This window comes from Notolepis coatsorum (genome assembly GCF_963971535.1).
Source record: "Notolepis coatsorum genome assembly, chromosome: 13".
NCBI lineage: Eukaryota > Metazoa > Chordata > Actinopteri > Aulopiformes > Paralepididae > Notolepis > Notolepis coatsorum.
Window position 1 is genome coordinate 125440896 of NC_140177.1, and position 20832 is coordinate 125461727.

The 20832-nt window shown below is 43.9% G+C and overlaps 1 protein-coding gene across 1 annotated transcript; it reads right to left on the minus strand.

The window, feature by feature from the left end:
- Window positions 1–118: 118 nt before the first annotated feature.
- eif3f (eukaryotic translation initiation factor 3, subunit F) lies at window positions 119–19956 on the minus strand. Its single transcript, XM_084326994.1, has 8 exons — window positions 19829–19956; window positions 18178–18248; window positions 17540–17619; window positions 16851–16988; window positions 2449–2540; window positions 1870–2006; window positions 514–627; window positions 119–294 (listed from the first exon to the last, which is right to left on the minus strand). The coding sequence occupies exons 1-8, from the start codon at window positions 19938–19940 to the stop codon at window positions 217–219; spliced, it is 822 nt and encodes a 273-aa protein (XP_084183120.1). The 5' UTR covers window positions 19941–19956; the 3' UTR covers window positions 119–216.
- Between the last annotated feature and the right edge of the window lie 876 nt (window positions 19957–20832).

The window sequence follows — 20832 nt, forward strand, 5'->3', positions numbered from 1 at the left end:
CTCTTTATACCTTCCCCCCCCTATATCATTGTATTTTCATTGAGAAATTGTGTTTTTTTTGACAACATTAATTTGAGTATTGGTATAAGTGACTAAAGCATCAAGGAAGACCAATAAGTGACTGTTTGACACCTTTATTTCTCAGCCAAAAAAAAGAAAAGGTGTACAAAAATTAAATATCAATCACTTCAAAGAAAATGCTAACTCATTTAGTGCTCAGAGCAGCACCAGCTTCTCGTTGAGGGCGATCTGTGCTTGGGTGAGGTTGGACAGATAAGTCACCATCAACAGGTCCTGCAACAGAAAAACAAAACAATAAACAGGAATCAGTCTTTGAAAAGGCTTTTGATCAAGGCAGAGTGAGCTAATGTGCAAAACGCTACAGTGAACGACGATAAAAGGACGGAGAAGCAAGCAGGATACACTGGTATAAGCAAGTATCGTAAATCTCAACTTCTTATTCTATAAATTCATATAAAAGTTTCAGGTTTCCAACAGTTTGGCGACACCTACATTGATGTTGGAATTGAGCATGGTCTCAAAGTCCTCGGCTGAGATGGTGGGCACCTTGTTGATCAGGTCCATCAGGAAGCGTCCGACGCCGTTATCTGCCGTCACTTTGCCAGACTGAGAAAGACAGGCCACAACTAACTTAACCCTTTCACTGCCACAATACAGGTTAACCCTTTCACTACTGCACTACAGACAGCTAACACTTTCACACTACAGAAGGTTAACCTGTGGTGTGGTAGTGAAAGGGTTAAAAGGCATAGTTCATTTTTTTTTTTACCACCATAGCCCTGTTCTTACTCCTCAACGATGTTGCAGATTGGTGTCGGTACAGTCCATGCTGTACCTCGCACTAGCTTGGCTAATACTAGTTTGGTAAAAGCGGACTAAAGTGAACTGAAATTTACTCCACACTACAGTGCACACAAAACAGATTTCAGTTAGCTTCAGTCGGCTTTTAAAGACAGGAGCTTGATCCCATTGACCTTGCATTAGTTTGTGACTAGTACAAGGACCAGCACAGATTGTGGCTAACTAGCCAGAGCTAGTACAAGGAACAGCACAGATTGTGGCTAACTAGCCAGAGCTAGTACAAGGAACAGCACAGATTGTGGCTAACTAGCCAGAGCTAGTACAAGGAACAGCACAGATTGTGGCTAACTAGACAGAGCTAGTACAAGGAACAGCACAGATTGTGGCTAACTAGACAGAGCTAGTACAAGGAACAGCACAGATTGTGGCTAACTAGCCAGAGCTAGTACAAGGACCAGCACAGATTGTGGCTAACTAGACAGAGCTAGTACAAGGACCAGCACAGATTGTGGCTAACTAGCCAGAGCTAGTACAAGGAACAGCACAGATTGTGGCTAACTAGCCAGAGCTAGTACAAGGAACAGCACAGATTGTGGCTAACTAGCCAGAGCTAGTACAAGGAACAGGACGGATTGTGCAGAGAAAGGACTACCGGATCAACATCATCATTGGCAAGTATGGCTAGGGTTCCAAAAATCTGAACTATCAGTGTAAATGAGGAAAGGACAAAAATGTTTTTATTATCCAGTGGTGGAAGAAGTACACATTTCATTTACTTAAGTAGTGGAGTAAAAAGTACAATATCTCCTTTGAAATGTAGTGGAGTAAAAGTATAAAGTCCCCTAAAATGAAAATATGCATGTAAAGTACAAGTAGTTCTAAATTGTACTTAAGTACAGCAATAGAGTAAAAAATACTTGACCACTGCTCTCATCTACCAAGCCTCCCCACACATGAGCTCCGACACGTTCCTTCAAAGTAACTAAGTATTTTTTACTCAAATACTTAGTCATTCATACACGGGAGCATCATCCTCAACCTACTGACCAGCACGTCCTCGATGTATGCCAGCACGGTGGCCAGCATCTCCTGCACTCTGGCAGCAGAGCCTCCCACCTGCGCCAGGTCCGTGGTCAGGCCCTTGGCGCGGCTCGGGGCCAGGCGCGTGCTCTGGAGAAGGTCCACTGAAACACAGGCAGAGGGCCACGTTGTGACGGGGGAAATGTTTCCGGTGACTTCCGTTTAGTTTCATGTAGTTTAATTACATTTCCAACAAAGAATGATCATAGTAATTTCTACATCACATACATATATATGATATGTGTTGTATTAAATTGGCTATAACAGTGGGCTACAATGTGTTCATATTCTGAGATCGACATGCATTTGATTGAGAAATGCTTTATCGTGAATTTCTGATTGAAGAAGCATTTAGGGCTGCTTGATTATGGCAAGTTATAATCACGATTACTCAGACTCTGGAAACATCATTAATTTACTGAACTTACTCTAAATAGAATTCAATTGAACAAAACAAAAAGATGACCTGGCTCAAAGTTAATTATGTTGAAGCACTTATGTGTAACTGAAAAGACGAGCGTGTATAGGTGCACGTTGGCTCCTTACCGCCTATCCTCTCGGTGTCATAGTAGATGTACTTGACACTCAGGGGAGTGAACATTACACCCACAGTCTTTCCTGGCACGCCCATCTGAGCGCTGTGGGGAAGGGAGACACGTAGAAGAAGAAGTCTTTATTCGTCATGCAGATTTAACACACACATGGTGGGCGACCCACAGGAACACACACATGGTGGGCGACCCACAGGAACACACACATGGTGGGCGACCCACAGGAACACACGCATGGTGGGCGACCCACAGGAACACACACATGGTGGGCGACCCACAGGAACACACACATGGTGGGCGACCCACAGGAACACACACATGGTGGGCGACCCACAGGAACACACGCATGGTGGGCGACCCACAGGAACACACGCATGGTGGGCGACCCACAGGAACACACACATGGTGGGCGACCCACAGGAACACACACATGGTGGGCGACCCACAGGAACACACGCATGGTGGGCGACCCACAGGAACACACACATGGTGGGCGACCCACAGGAACACACACATGGTGGGCGACCCACAGGAACACGCATGCACTGAGTCGCTGATGAAATGTTCTCTGCACCTCCCATCCCGTCATCCTTCCCCCCAACCCAAGGGCTGCAGCGTGGGGCAGAGCCCGAGGACCAATCCAAGTGCTCCTGTCCATCTTCGTCAGGGACGCAACAGCGTTAGCGATCTGTTGTGCATGTTTTTCCATTGGGTTTATCTTATTGGGAGGGGAAACCCTTGAGAGCACAGGGAGAACATGCAGACTCCACACAGAAAGGCCCGGGAGATACCCCACCTGGGTACCTGGCAACCTGGTCCCCAAGTGGGATTCGAACCCAGGACCTTCTAGCTGTGAGGCGACAGTGTTATTGCACCTCATGGTACCAAAGCACCTCAAAGGCGCTAAAAACAAGATTACAAACATCACAAAACAAACTGGTCAGATTTCTACTTGACCTTACCCCTAGAACCCACCTCACCCCTGCCCACTTTGACAACCTAGGATGGCTTAGAGTAGACGACAGAGTACAGCAACTTGCAATGGGCCTGGTCTACAAGATACACTATACGACTAAGGTACCCATGTACATCAGGGCTCTACAGTGCGACCATATTGCTCGCATATGCCCCTAAAAATATGTGTGCGAACCTGAAAAATCAATTACTCGCACGGCGTGCAAGTGCAGATTACAGCCTCATTCGTTCTTTTTATTTCTCCGCTGAGAATCGTTAAAAAACTACAAGTCCCACATTGCACTCAAGCCAACGGTCCAATCACAGTTGAGTGACGTGACTGGTTTCATGGGAAATAAAGCAAATTACCAATCGGAAGCTCTCATTTGGCTTGTTTACTTCCTGCAAGTCGGTCATTGCGATCAGGGCTCCGATTGCGATATGCGAGCGTTTTCTGAGACCAACTTATTATAGTCTTACCAATAGCAATAGATTTTAGAACACCTAGATTTAGCTATAGCAATAGTAATATAACGTTAATGCAACTAAACGAATGCCTTGCTTTGTTAATCATAACGTTGATGCAGTAGCGTATGTCGGTGTGTTGGCTGTAACGGACATGATAACAACATAACACTGTGTACACATTAAAATTGCGATAATCGATTCAAACATTTTCAAATCGATGCAGTTGAATTTTCCCCTTAGGATCGATGCATTGTTACACCCCTACACCAAAGTAACTGGCCCACTGTGTATGTGTGTACAGCTAACTTGGCTAGCGTTATCAACAGCAGAGATGGGCAATAGGGTCCAGCTGCAGCACCGGACGGCCGGAGTGCAAGCGGTGTGACATAATTGGCAGACTCGACTGTCAATCAATGGTCTACCTGACACGCAAACTCATAAACAATGTTTCTGTACTGGAGGTGTACAGTATTTCAATAGGCAACCCTGAAAGGATTATTTTCTAGAAGAGCAACACAGCCAAAACATAGGCATTGTATGCATAAAAGGGGCAAAAGCTTGAGACTTGAGCGAGGGTCCGATTCCAACGGGAGGAGAGACGTTAACGTCATGCGTTTCACGGAGACATGGCTCAAGCCAGCGACGCCGGACAACAGAGTCTCTCCATCGGACAATTTCACCGTCCTGAGAGCAGATCGCACGGCAGCCTCTGGGAAGAGCATCGGAGGTGGGGTCTGCATCCTCACGAACAATCTCTGGGTTAATCCCAAGGAAGTACATGTCCTCTCAAGTTCATGCTCCCCAGATATGGAACATCTCCAAATCCTGTGTCGCCCGTACCACCTACCCCGTGAGTTTACCGCGGTCATTATATCCGTCGTGTATATCCACCCACAGGCAAATACTGGCAAAGCGCTGGTGGAATTACACGACCACCTCAACAAACAACAAATCAAGCACCCGGAAGCCGCGACGATAGTGACTGGTGACTTCAACCAGGCAAATCTGAAAAAAGTGATGCCGACCTTTTTTCAGCACATCGCCTGCTCCACAAGAGGGGGAAACACACTCGACCACTGTTACACCCCGTTCAAAGCCGGCTAAAAGGCTGTAGCGGCTCCGCCACTGATGGGCGCTGCAAGCGCGAGCGATCACGACTCCATTTTTTTAATTCCTGCATACAAACAAAGATCGCGTGACGTCGTCGTGTCACGTGAGACAAAAAAGTGGTCTGACGAATCAGAGGCCGCGCTCCGTGATGCGTTCGAGGACACAGACTGGGACGTGTTTAAAGGAAGCGCCAGTGACGTCAGCGAGTACGCTGATACCGTTGTGAGTTACATAACAACAGTGGCAGACGGTATTGTCCTCACAAAGAAGGCGCGGGTTTTCCCAAACCAGAAGCCTTGGGTGGACAGCACTATAAGAGCAGCCCTGAACTCACACACCACGGTTTATAACCTGGGCAGAGAGTCAGGAAATATGGAAGAGTACAAGGCTTCAGTCTACACTCTGCGCAAGGCTGTTAAACTTGCTAAGAGGACATATGCTGAGAAACTGGAGACACAAATGGCACAAAACGACACAAGAGGCTTGTGGAGGGGACTGAAGACAATAACAGACTACAAAGTCAGCGCCCCCTCAATGGGGAGCGACGACGCCTCTCTTGCGGACAAACTAAACTCCTTCTACGCTCGGTTCGGTGTAGACAGTGTCGCCGCTAGCCCTCTGGCTAGTGATGTCACTGGCACACCGGCTGTTGTGGAGGGGGGGGGGGGGGGCAACCGCGGGGGGGCGGGGGCGCTCTCTCGTTGTCGGAACACAGTGTGAGAAGAGCATTTATGCAGGTGAACACCAGGAAGGCTGCTGGCCCAGATGGTATAACAGGACGCATACTTAAGTCCTGTGCAAACCAGCTTGCCCCGGTGTTCACCGCCATATTTAATCAATCCCTGGCGGAGTCAGTAGTCCCTGCCTGCTTCAAGATGTCTACCATCATCCCTGTACCGAAGAAACCCTCCCCAACATGTCCAAATGACTACAGACCGGTGGCACTCACCTCTGTGGTCATGAAATGTTTCGAGAGGCTGGTCAAGGACCACATTTGTGCCTCTCTCCCCAGTGATATGGACCCTATGCAATTTGCATACAGGACAAACAGGTCCACTGACGACGCGGTCTCCCAGGTACTGCACAGCACTCTCTCCCACCTTGACCGTCAGAAGGGGGGCTATGTGAGACTGTTGTTCATTGACTACAGCTCAGCGTTCAACACCATAGTCCCCACCAGACTGGTGGACAAGCTGATCGAGCTGGGTCTGAGCTCCGCCCTGAGCGCCTGGGTACTGGACTTTCTGAGTGAAAGACCCCAGGCGGTCAGGGTGGGGGGTCAGACCTCCAACACCATCACCCTGAGCATCGGGTCCCCCCAGGGCTGTGTTCTAAGCCCCCTGCTGTACTCACTCTACACACACGATTGTGTGGCCAAGTTCAGCTCCAACTCCATAGTGAAGTTCGCAGACGACACAGTGGTGGTGGGGCTGATCTCGGACAAAGACGAGAAGGCCTACCGAGAGGAGGTTGAGGTACTGGAACGTTGGTGCCAGGACAACAGCCTGCTCCTGAACATTGGTAAAACCAAAGAGCTGATCGTGGATTATAGGAGAGGACAGCAGGAGACTAAGGCTGAGCCCGAATGTTCGAACGTTCGTTCGTTACGCTGACATTCGGACTTTAATTAATAGGTTCGAACGTTCGGTGAAAAAAAAATAAAGGATGCGCACGGGGTTGAGGTTAGGGATGTCCCGATCCGATCACGTGATCGGAATCGGCGTCGATCACGTGCTTTTCAGAGTATCGGGGATCGGGAAAAAATAATAATAAAAATCGGCAGTCAAAAAAAGAATTTTTATTCAACAAACATGACCATGTCCACGTCTTAAACTCATACGGAGGCCTTAGTTTTGGTTTTAAATTACATATAATATATCATCATTAATGTATTTATTGTCACACAGAGCAGAATAATTTTCCACAACAAACACATTCCCCTTTAATTTTCACCGTTGCAACAAACACCCCTTTAATTTAGACGCTACACGCTACACGCGGCTCGACCACAACAACAACAACACGTCGCTCCCGAAACACGGTTAATATCCACTGACTTGAGCAGCTAGACTTAATGTCAGAGGTTTGGAACTAAGCATTTAAAAATAGAAAGTCAAGCCAGTTGCAATGTTTGCAAGGAGGACAGCCGGCTGGAGGCGAAGTTTTCAGACTAACTTTTGGAGGATAACGTTACGTGACTGAGGATGATCGTCGGCGTTTCAGACCAGAATGGACCATTACATAAGTCAAACACTGAATGTATACTAATGTGCAAACATATATTGAAACTTTTAATATTTCTCATATGAAGCAGAAGCACATTTCTCAGGGTGAATGTAATAACAAACGCCTCCGCGCTCGCGCCCCGGATATAGGCAACAGATGGGCTTGTCTCGCTCCACCAGTTTCTGACAAATGCGTCAAAATTGATTACTAATGTGAAAGATCGGATCGGAAACGATCGGATCGATAGATATTTAAAATCACATGCTCGGGATCGGATCGGAAGCAAAAAAAGGCGATCGGGACATCCCTAGTTGAGGTGATGTGAATGCGAGGCGCTCGGCTCAACCAGTATGGTCTGCCGGGCTGCAGCGGGATACTATTTCTCAACCAGAGCTCTATTTTGATTAACAGGCGATTCTGCCAATTACGTCACACCGCTTGCACCCGCCTCTGCTGTTACCACCAATCGGCAAGCCTCAACAGACTTACCGTAGCTACCGGTTAGCTCCCCGCCGAGGAAGTAATCGGTAACAAGGTTTCCGTAGGTGAACCTGCAGAAGGATCATTAATGAATACCATCCTTTTTCGGCCACGGAGCGCGAGCTTCATGGCGGGAGGTGGTTGCGTTGGAAACAACAGCAGGCGCACGGTGGACAGACCCGTCCACTGTCAGCCCGGCCGTTCCGAGGTAGACGGGTCTGTTGAGCCGAGGCGTGCGCCTCTCCTCCCGGCTCCCCTCCCCGTCGACCAAGAGTGAATACCTGTTATTGAACGTGTAACACTAACTATATAACGTTCGGTTAATGCCACAAAACTAATGCATTTGTTTATCTAGCCCCTTACGTGACTGCAAGGGCTATTGTTTATCATACTTTGATTCAGTAGCTTGTTTATTTTCTTCTGAGTGCTTTGTTTAATTACATGTTTACATGAACAGCCACCACTGTAAACAACATGTTTTTCACCAATAGACTATGCAATGCCGCCCTCCGTAGGATCTATAATAATACAATAAAAAAAAAAAATTATTATTAAAAAAAATTTAAAAAAAAATATAAAAAAAATTAAAAAAAAAATTATAAAAATAATTAAAAAAACGAACGTTCGAACGTTCGTTCGATAAACCCTGGGGAACGTTCGAACCCTAAAAACAGGGTTTGGGCTCAGCCTTACAGGAGACACACACACCACTGATGATTAACGGGGCTACCGTGGACAGGGTGAGCAGCTTCAAGTACCTGGGGGTCCACATCTCAGAGGATCTGACATGGTCAACACACATAGACACAGTAGTAAAGAAAGCGAAGCAGCGCCTCTACCACCTGAGACAGTTAAGGAAGTTCAGAGTATCTGGGAAGATACTCCAGTCCTTCTACTCAGGAGCTGTAGAGAGCATCTTGACCGGAAACATCACTGCCTGGTATGGGAACAGCACGGCACAGGACAAGAAGGCCCTACAGAGAGTGGTGCGCTCAGCCGAGCGTACCACGGGTATTGCGCTACCTCCCCTGCAGGCTCTATACAACAAGAGGTGCAAATCCAGAGCCTGCAGGATAATGAAAGACCCTCACCACCCCAACAACACCCTGTTCATGCTGCTGCGGTCAGGCAGACGCCTGCGAACACCAGCTACTAGGACGGAGAGGCTTAGGCTAAGCTTCTTCCCCCAGGCCATCAGAGCCTTGAACAATGAACATTGAGAGACACAGAAACTGAACTATCCACATACAAGCACACACTAGCACATACACGACACGCACGCTGAGCACGCTCACACACTAGCAGCCACTTTAACACTCATGCCGCACACACGCACACTTATGGCCAGAGGAAAGGCCACTTAAATTAGTATAACATCAGGAACAGTTAGGGCTGGGCGATATGGCCTAAATATGATATCACGATATTTTCTGACCTTTCGGCGATACACGATACGCATCACGATGTTTTTCTTTTTTTCCCCAAAATTCATTATGAGGCTTACCAAGACAGTATTTGAGTTTGCAAGCTAACATTAAAGACAAAATAAAATACCCATGCATTTAGCATTTTTATATTATATATTAGATTTAGATTATTGGATTATTAGATTATATATTGCATATATTTAGCAATGAGATATTATATGATTTAGATATGAAATATGATGAATTGAAAATGGGGGACCCTGATGTAAACAAGACGAAAGTCTTTCTCTGGTCTGCATCCTCCAGTCCGCTGTTGACTGTTGTTGTATTGAGCTGTACTGTATTATTTGTACCCATGCTGCAATCTTTTAATAACGTTCTCATTCATTCAGTCGGCAAACAGAATCATTTTGATTGACAGTCGCGTCTGCCAATTACGTCACATCGCTTGCACCCGCCCTGCTGTTCTTAGCACCAATCGGAAAGCGCGTATTTATTTTTTACTTCCGCCATTGGAGAGCTCAATGACAATAACAATGGCAGCTCGCCGCGGCCGACGTTTAGCTTTTAGCTCCGCAGAAGGACTAAACGACTGGAGGCATAATGATTTTACTTCAACGGATGTTATAATAAAAGCCTTTCCATACATCTGTCTGATTGAAAACGTTATTAACAGACCGCAGAATGGGCACAACTGAGTCAGCACGGGCTGAGATATGAACGAGCTTGCTATATCTAGGTCGACCTCGGTCGGCACTATGTAAATACGCTGATGTTATTGAAAGTGTAACTATATAGAGACCTCTGAACAGGTCCTGCATTATTATTATTATAACGTTAATGCCACAAAACGAATGCCTTTGTTATCATAAGTAGTCACTTTTGATGCAGTAGTGTGTGTGTGGGGCGGCGCTGTTCAAAAGTGTCAACGTGTGGACCAGATTGACGCGACACAAGCCTCTTGGGCAAAACATCACGATATCCACGATACGTTTAAAAAGTGTATCGTTAATGAACTGTACCCGATATTTATATAATATCGTCATATCGCCCAGCCCTAGGAACAGTGTATTGCACTACTAAAGCTACCTAGCATGTCCTATATGCTCTGTAAATACTATGTACAGATACCGAGATGGCACACCATGTACCTGTTTATTGCACTGTTGTTTTTTTATTGGATTCTATTATATGTTGTACCACTGTATTTTTATTGGATTCTATTATATGTTGTACCACTGTATTGCACATCGTCGCGGGCAAGACCAGCCGCATTTCATTGTATACCTGTATGCCGTGACAATTAAAACTCTTGACTTGAAAGCTAAAGTTAAGTGACTGTTACTTTTGTAGCAGTAGTTTGATTTGATAGGGACAGCACATGTTACAAAGTACAAAATACAAAATGTAAACATGCAGGGTTGTAGCAAGAGCTAATTTACACACATGCACGCACAGTACAAATATACATTTATTTTTTCAAAAATAAATAAACTCCGTTACTTGAAATATTTTCACTGTGCTCCTAAATATTTTTGGGTGCTCCTAAATTTCTTAAAACATTTAGGAGCACATGTGCTCCTTGGGAAAAACGTTAGCGTAGAGCCCTGTACATGTCAAAATACTTCCCAAAGGTCAGTGAATACCACGACACCAGAGGAAGCTCAACAAATCATGTTAAACCCAGATTCGGCTCAAACAAGGGACTAAACACGTTTCGCAATTATGCCACATCAATGTGGAACGCCCTACCCAAAGCTGTAAAGCAGGGCTATTCAACTAAATTGTTCAGGGGGCCACATTGTCAGAAACCCAAGGGGCCAGGGGCCGGACTGCCACGGCGCCTCCCTGTGCTATGAATATATGTACACTTGACACAACACGCAACCACATTTTCACAACTTTTATTTAACTACATTGCAAAAGTAGTATACTTTTAAAAAAAAAGTGCTTCATTTATGTGCCACATCTGCAACATCTCCTGCAGAAAGTGCTTCATTTATGACTGTGCAACAACTGCAACATCTCCTCTTCAACATTTCAATATAAAAATAAAATAAAAAACAAAAAAGTGCATGATGTGCATCTGAACATTCTAACATCAACACTTGAACAAAAAAACACATTTATAGTGCAGCTGAGCTTATGAAAAAGTGCTTCATGTCTGTGCAACAACAGCAAATCACAGCATCTTATTAGCACTTATTGTCCACTCTTAACTCTCAAACTTCAGGGGGGTGGGGGGCAGACAGGCCTAGCCTACATACACACAGGGGTGTAGCTCCAGATTCTGGGCCCCATGAAAGAATTTATTTGTAGGCCCCCAGTGAATGCGAGCGTGCGTAAGCGCGCGAGCGGAATTTTGTTTGGCCATTTTTTTATTGATGAAAACGCATAATATGGTTTTTACCTATACATTCGTATCAGCAGTTCAGCACCTGCACTGTTGGTGGGTGAGCCTAGTAAAGGATGTCGCATTGCGTTCATCTTCAATGAATGGACCAATGCAATAGTCTACCAAAGCCCCCCCTCTCTCTCTATACACACACACACACACACACTTCAGAAACAAACATAGTATCAATGAGAGCATCAATAATACACGTGAGTGATGTCTAGTTTATATAAAAAAAAAAAAAAAAAAAAAGTTGGGCCCCCCCCCAGCCATTGGAATCATCCTAAGCTACCCCCCCCCCCCCCAGCTACGCCCCTGCATACACACATCTAATGAGAGCGATTGCACTTATTTGACTGGGCAATGGCAGAGAAAGAGGGTTCATAGGAAGTGAGGGCTACCCGCAAACAGTGATGCAAATGCTCATTTGTCAAGGGGCACGGTTGCTTGTTTTAATGGCATTCATGTGAGAGAAACTGGATTCACAGGTGTATGTTGAGCCAAACATTGTTAGCACAGATATTGCCAGCGTTTTTATTTTGGGGAATGTCTTGACATGAATACACTTTATCCAAAATGTTGTGGTGGATTCATTCTCAAGTGCCTGCTTCAGAGCAGATGATGCTTGCATGTCAATTATTTCAAGTTGCAGGAGACCTTCATCAATGTGAAGTGATGCAAGGAACTCTTGTCCTTTTGTGGAAATAGCAGCTACATTGGCAAATGGGTTGCTCACAAAATGCATCAATTCTCTGGGCATGTCAAATTCATCAAATCGACTTGCAAAGTTTTCCCTCAATTTATCAATGAAATCTGTCATTAATTGAGTGACTTTTGGCTAAATTGTGCGTGTTAACGTTGACATGAAAAGAAAAAAGTAAAAAAAATATTTTTTTTAATTTTTTTTTATTATCATGTAATCTTTGGCGGGCCGGTCAGAATCATCCCGCGGGCCGGATCTGGCCCGCGGGCCGCCAGTTGAATAGCCCTGCTGTAAAGGAATGTGAATCCCTACCCACATTCAAAACCGCTCTTAAAGACAGGGATTAAAGCAAAAAAAAATCTCCTGACTGAACTTTTTTTCTGGCCAAGTCATATTCTTATTTTAACCTCTACTGTATTTTTTTTTTAATAGCGTTAGCGTTTTAAGGGAGCCTACTTGTAGAGCGAGCCTACTGTCCTGACTGTGACTATAGAGACCCTACTGTTGTGTGCTGGAGAGCGTGAATGCAAGTCTTGTGGCTAGCTTCTGATTGATGGCGAGCTAGCACCCCTCCCCACTTTGAACCATGAACTAAATGGCTTGTTATCATACAAACAAGGGACTAAACACGTTTCGCAATTATGCCACAACAACAATGGACAGTCTCCTCCCCACCGTTTGTATATATTTATTTACCACCCACTCACTCACCCCCTCCTAATGTACAGTCTCCTCCTCATCATATGTATATATTTACTGTTAGGATCTCTGGGTAACAGTACTGTATATTTGCATATCGTATATATGTGACAAATGTAACAGTACTATTACTATATACCTGTAAGGCATGTATGTCCCTATGTCATAAATGTCATGATGTCATGTGTATGTTGTGTATGTCATAAATGTCACTATGAATTGAAAATGGGGGACCCTGATGATGTAAACAAGACAAACGCCTTTCTCTGGTCTACATCCCCTTAACAATTGTGTGTATTGCTACTGGATTTACAAGATCCAGAGTGAATGAATGAATGAAAACTTTATTTAATACACGAGACCCTCTTCTTGGGACCAAGTAAGGTTTTGTCGATAATCCAATGTATAGTTACAACCCCCCCCCCCATCCCACCCAACCACCTCCAATGTACAGTTTCTTCGTCAAATGTATATACTCTTTTTAGACTATTTTTGTATCACAAACAAACAATAGGCTACTGTATTTGTAAATCTGGTATGTCATAAATGTATAGATGTAGCAGTATTGTCTATCTGTATGTCATGTGTGTCATATATGTTATGATGAACTGAAAATGGGGGACCCTGATGTAAACAAGACGAAAGTCTTTCTCTGGTCTGCATCCCCTTAACAATTGTGTGTATTGAGCTGTACTGTACCCATTCTGCAATCTGTTAATAACAATCAATCAATATTTAACAGATTGCAGAATGGGTACAATACAGTACAGCTCAATACACACAATTGTTAAGGGGATGCAGACCAGAGAAAGACGTTCGTCTTGTTTACATCAGGGTCCCCCGTTTTCAATTCATAGTGACATACATGACATACAGGTATATAGTAATGTTACATTTGTGACATATATGATATGCAAATATACAGTACTGTTACCCAGAGATCTCCCGGACAAATGGGAGAAAGACGTTTATTGAGCTTAAAAACAATTGATACCGCAAATAACGTTCTGATTAACAAAGTCATTCGTTTTGTGGCATTAACGTTATCTAGATTTATCAACATTCATACATTTATCAGAAAGCGAGCGGCGCAAGCACACACACGAAACACCACCAACAACAACAACAACGACAACAACACACTGCTTGTCGCGTAAATAACGTTCTGATTAACAAAAGGCATTCGTTTTGTGGCATTCACGTTACCTAGATTTATCAATAGCAATAGTAATATATATGTTTCTTTAGACTAGAATAAGTCAAATGAACTTACGGTCTCGTAAAAAGTTGCCGCATGGTGTTGATGAGTCAAGTTTACTCGCGAGTAGAGCTAGACGCTAGAGAGTCTCAAAATGGGCGCTTCCCATTGGTGCTGAGCACAGCGGAGGCGGGTGAAAGGGCTGTAAACTCAGAACAATCTCGCCTTCTGGTTGGTTGCATTTGCCTGAGAATTTGCCGATTGCTCGCAAATGACTGTTTGGTGCGGCCGCGGTAGGGGAAAAAAGGATATTTGACGCCTCTGATTGGCTCAGGTTAAAATCCGTCACGACTCCAAATCAAATGACGGAATCTCCAAATCAAATGGACGGATATCCGTCCCAAGACGGAACGCTTTAATGCCTGTCTTAAAGAGCACCTACGGTAGGGCTGGGCGATATATCGAGTATACTCGATGTATCGCGGCTTGTTCTACATGAGATGTAGTAAATTACTATATCGTGAACATCGAGTATATGTTGTCACGTTGCGGCTGAGATGAGACTTGCTTTAGCGCAGAACTGTCCTCTCATATATATTTTTTTTCTCTCTCTCTCTCTCTCTCTCTCTCTGGATAGTTGATGATATAAACATTTCAACATAATTTCATTATCTGAAATATTCTAAAATCATTAAGTTAAGCCATTATCCCTTTGTGTGTGATTATTATTTTCTCACAGTAGCGTGTGTATATATATATGTGTGTGTGTTTGGCTAAAGTGGATAGAAAACACCGTACTGTGCAAAAGTCTTAGGCACCAAATTTTATTTTTATATAAATTGTCTTAAATGTAAATAATCTTTTGTATTATACTCTTAGTACATTTTCATTTAATTATTTTTTAAAGCATCTTCATGGTTTAATAATGCAAACATATGTTGCAGGGACTTATTATAATCATCATATTGGCGTGGGCGGCTAGGTGGTGTAGTGGGCAAGGCACTCGCCACCAGTGTGGAGACGCTAGGATTTGCGTGTTCGAATCCAGCTCTCCACATTGTTTTCAGTTTAGCTGGTCGTCCGCAGTAATACACATTGGCCGTATTACGGGGAGGGAAACTGAAGGGTGGGGATCGAACGTTGTGAACAAGCGACTCCTACAAGTCGGTTGGTGGCGGTGCGCCTGCGCAGTAGAATCAGGAAGTGTCGGGGGCAGCGTGAGCCTCCCACGCGTTACTCCTCACCACTGAGAGATCGAGCTGCGCAGGTGAAAAGATGCAACTGCTGTTACCTCAAGTACCGGAGGGGACTTGTGCTATGTATGACTTAGTGCACATTGCAGCCGGCTTGTGGGAGGCAAGAAACAGCGTTCGTGACAGGGGAGGGTTGAATTGGATGATACGAAATTGGGATGGGAGAAAAAATATAGAAAAATGGGAGAAAAAGTGGATAAAAAAAAAATCATCATATTGGCGTGACTGTATGCATAAAATGGTTAAATCAAGCATTTTTAAGTGCTTTAGAGGAAATGTCAAAATATTGCGATATATATCGTGTATCGTGATATGGCCAAAAAATATCACGATATAATTTAGAGGCCATATCGCCCAGCCCTAACCTACGGGAGGCTTCAATTCGAAACTGGCCACCGTAAATGTCCAAACCCCCCCACCCCCTCCCCTCCTAATAGACAGTCTCCTCCCCACCGCATGTATATTATATTCTCTCCCCGCCGTATGTATATTTCTCTCCCACCCACCCCCTCCTAATGTACAGTCCCCTCCCCATCATATGTATATACTCTGTCAGGATCTATGGGTAACAGTACTGTATATTTGAATATCGTATATGTCACAAATGTAACAGTACTAAATACCTGTATGTCATGTATGTCCCTATGTCATAAATGTCATGCATGTTGTGTACCGGTATGTCATAAATGTCACTATGAATTGAAAATGGGGGACCCTGATGTAAACAAGACAAACGTCTTTCTCTGGTCTGCATCCCCTTAACAATTGTGTGTATTGAGCCGTACCGTACTGTACCCATTCTGCAATCTGTTAAGTAAAGTTTTTCATTCATTCACAGCAATCACAATCATTTCACTACACAACATAGAAACACACAGGCTTCCACATGACACATGGTTTGCAAAGACAAAAGTTCATTACTAATGCAGAATTTTTCAACAAAATATATCAGTCAGATTGGTTGCAATTCCTTGGTATTATCACAGTAAACAAATGAGACCATTGCCAAAACAATCGATAAGCCTAATTCTCATGACCACATTTTCCAGTCGCTTCCTGTTTTTTTTGTGTTGCCACCCCCCCAATATGGCCTGGAGAAGAGGGTGAACAGCCCTGAAGTTATTTTTTTTATAGCAGCTTCCTTATTGCTGTAATGCCTTCTGCAGAATCTGACTCAGTCGCCACAATACAACATCAGAGGATATCAATGTAATCAGTCTCATCAAATGACTTTCATTGTCATCGGTCTCAACATGTTTCTGCAGTAATCCTACCAACTTATGGACATTGAGTTTACTATATATATATAATAAATATATTGATGTCAAAATCTTCCCAGTGGTGCCTTTAAAATTAACGTTTTGGTTTAGATCTTATTGACGCGAGTATCCATTCTCAGAACAAGATCAAGAAGATCAGAAGTGTCAATACTTCTAGAATCAATTAACCCACTCCCGATGGACAGGTGGCTCAGCCAACCCTACCTGACGTAAGCACGAATGTTCATCTTGCCACTCTGTAGGGCCGTGTCCACAGTCAGGTGGATGGGGTTGGTGGCTTCGCGGCTGTAGTACTCGTGGATCAGCACTGAATGTTCTGTGATGTCAAAGCCTGTGGCATACCTGTTGGGAGAAGATGTCACATAGTTCAAAATGTATGTCCTCCTCTAATCTAAAAATATTATTATACATTTTCACTTATCCCAATTTTAGTCGCAATACCAATTCCCTTCCTGGTCGTTGCGCGCATTGCCCGACTGTCGGCCTGGGGAGGGTGTAGAGCCACCACATGCCTCCTCCGATACATGTGGAGTCGCCAGCCGCTTCTTTTCACCTGACAGCGAGGAGTTTCACTGGGGGAACGTAACGCACACGGAGGTTCACGATATCTCCCCCCAGATCCCCTCCCTGCTGAACAGGCGCCCCGACCGACGGGTAGAAGTCGCAGTATACAACGACCAGGACACACACCCCACCGGCTTCCTACCCACTAACACTGCCAATTGTGTTAGTAGGGACGACTGACCAAAGCCGGAGGTACCACTGACAGCTGGATACGATCCCAGAGTCTGCGGTGGTAGGCGAGCGCTTAGTCCACTGTGCTACCCAGCCGCCCCTTTGAAAATATTATTTTGCTCCGTTTGTTTGTTGGGAGGATAAACGCATCTTCTTACCATCCAACGATCACCTCATTGGGCGACACCCTCTTGTGGAGATCAAACATGTTCTTGGCAAACTCCATGTCAACAGCAACCTGATTGAAGACATAGAACAGAATAGAAATATGTTATTCATCCCAAGGGAAATTTGGCTGGGGCCAAAATCATGAGCAAACTATTTTTGTTTAATATGCTCTAAATCCATGTTATATACCTGCATATAATCCACATGACTCCGCATGTAAAATAATGCTGTATACATACATCTTTACATTTACTGTATATATTTATCCACATCTGTATATACCTGTATAATCCTTGTTACATACCTGTAGATACTATATCTATATCCCTGACCTACTCTTACAAGTTATAACGCTGGCCAGTGGCCAGTATGACTTACTACCATAGGGACTCTTTATACCTTCATCACTGTATAAAATAATGTTACAACTGCATTATTACTCAGTAGTACTAATTTATACATATATATATATAAACTCCAGTTGAATCACCTGTACGTCATTGTACTTTGCAGTTACATTTGAACTCTGGTTAGATGCCAAACCTATTTTCGTTGTACAATACAGTTGAATCTAGCTGAATAATAGCAATTCGGATTACTTTCACTTTCTAAGTGGTAAGCTACGCACCTCGTCCTCCGACTCATTGTGGGGCACAGAGAAGCAGTTGGTAACCTCAACATTGTGCTTCTCAATGGTACCTGAGGAAGAGAGGTGTCACATCATTAGCCAACTCAGCATCCAGTTTTTAATCGTACAAGCGCACGCATCAAAATGCACTGTCAATATAACGCTAATAATAACGTTACATAGATCATTCATAACCCAATGTCACCTAAATGTATTTTGCAACATGGGCAGATGGTGAAACGTCAGCTGCTCGTTTACACTGTTGGAATTGGAACATTAGTCCAGCTGTTACAAATACGTCAAATGTATATTTTTTTAGACTATTTTTGTATCACAAACAGTACTGTATTTGTATATCTGGTATGTCATACATGTATAGATGTAGCAGTACTGTCTATCTGTATGTCGTGTATGTCATGTTATGATGCATTGAAAATGGGGGACCCTGATGTAAACAAGACGAAAGTCTTTCTCTGGTCTGCATCCCCTTAACAATTGTATGTATTGAGCTGTACTGTATTGTACTGATATTACAAACATCTCAAAACAAACTGGTCAGACTACTGCTTGACCTTACTCCTAGAACCCACCTCACCCCTGCCCACTTTGACAACCTAGGATGGCTTAGAGTAGACGACAGAGTACAGCAACTTGCAATGGGCCTGGTCTACAAGATACACTACACAACCAAGGTACCCATGTACATGTCAAAATACTTCCCAAAGGTCAGTGAATACCACGATCACAACACCAGAGGGAGCTCCACAAATCATGTAAAACCCAGATTCGGCTCAAACAAGGGACTAAACACGTTTCGCAATTATGCCACAACAATGTGGAACGCCCTACCCAAAGCTGTAAAGGAATGTGAATCACTACCCACCTTCAAAAACACTCTCAAAGAACACCAACGGGAGACTGCAATTCAAAACTGGCCCCTACAAATGTCCTAACCCAGTTGTACAATAAAGACCAAGCATGGCTTTGTCATTATTCCAATGTACAGCCCCACCCCACCTACCCAACCTCCTCCAATGTACAGTTTCTATGTCAAATGTATGTCAGTATTCCAATGTACAGTGCCCCCCCCCCCCCCATACCTCCAATGTACAGCCCCACCCCACCTCCCCCAATGCACAGTTTCTATGTCAAATGTATATACACTCTTTTTCTGGATTTTTTTAGTATCACAAACAGTACTGTATTTGAAAATCTGGTATGTCATAAATGTATAGATGTAGCAGTACTGTATCTGTATGTCGTGTGTGTCATATGATGAATGAATGAATGAAAACTTTATTTAACAGATTGCAGAATGGGTACAATACAGTACGGCTCAATAATGTATGTATTGAAAATGGGGGACCCTGATGGAAACAAGACGAAAGTCTTTCTCAGGTCTGCATCCTCTTAACAGTTGTATGTATTGAGCTGTACTGTACTGTACCCATTCTGCAATCTGTTAATAAACTTTTCAATCAATCAATCGCAGTGTTCGCTGGCTAACATTAGCTTAGCATTAGCATTGTACTGAAATGACTGGGCAGCATGCGTGGACGAGCTAACGTCGCTAGCCCGAGCCTCGCCACCCTCTCCTGGCAGCGGGTAACCCTCTGGCCGGTAGATAAACTAAGGGGGGGACTATATTTACCCAGCAATGTTCCAATCACACGACTTGCCCCTTCATTTCTCCGCTCGTAGGAGTCGCCGATAGAGGCGAGCACCACCGGGTGAATCTTCACCACTGGCCCGTACACCGACATCTTGAAAAAGGAGGATGTTTTGTGTCTCGCGTGATTTCATTGGTGGCGTGATAAGTGAACGGGCTGCACTGCCACCTAGAGGCCGGCGTGTGAATACCAGCTCTAGTCTTTAGGCGCAACAAAGTCAAATAATAGGCCAAGGACGGACCTAAGTAGGTGAATTAATGAATGAATGAATGAAAACGTTATTTAACAGATTGCAGAATGGGTACAATACAGTATGGCTCAATACACACAATTGTTAAGGGGATGCAGACCAGAGAAAGACGTTTGTCTTGTTTACATCAATTTCATACATCAATTTATCGTATATGTCACAGATGTAAAACAGTATATACCTGTATGTCATGTTATCATGTATGACCCTATGCCATAAATGTCATGATGTCATATATGTTGTGTATGTCATAAATGTCACTATGAATTGAAAATGGGGGACCCTGATGTAAACAAGACAAACGTCTTTCTCTGGTCTGCATCCCCTTAACAATTGTGTGTATTGAGCTGTACTGTACTGTACCCATTCTGCAATCTGTTAAATAAAGTTTTCATTCATTCATTCATTCATTCATCATTCATTCATTCAGGGTCCCTCATTTTCAATTCATAGTGACATTCATGACATACACAACAAACATCATGACATGTATGGCATCGGGACAAACAACATGACATACAGTATGATTGAGGCACGCGGATCGGTTACATGCGATATCTGGACATCTTTTCATTAGTCTAATAGACTTTGCCAATTTAATACCATTTAAGTAGGCTTCAGAGGGCCTAGATATTCCCGACCAGTCCACCAGTGTAACATAAATAAAATAAATATAAATAGCACAATAGGCTAAATCTGCACGTTAAAAGGAAGCTATTTATTTTCAGAGATCCA

Bases quoted from the DNA above. Each gene is read 5' to 3' on its own strand.
- eif3f (XM_084326994.1), bottom strand. From the start codon at position 19,940: ATGTCGGTGTACGGGCCAGTGGTGAAGATTCACCCGGTGGTGCTCGCC. The intron at 17,620-18,177 runs GTGCGTAGCTTA...GTCTTCAATCAG, and splicing joins ACAATGAGTCGGAGGACGAG to GTTGCTGTTGACATGGAGTT. The intron at 16,989-17,539 runs GTAAGAAGATGC...TTCTCCCAACAG, and splicing joins AATGAGGTGATCGTTGGATG to GTATGCCACAGGCTTTGACA.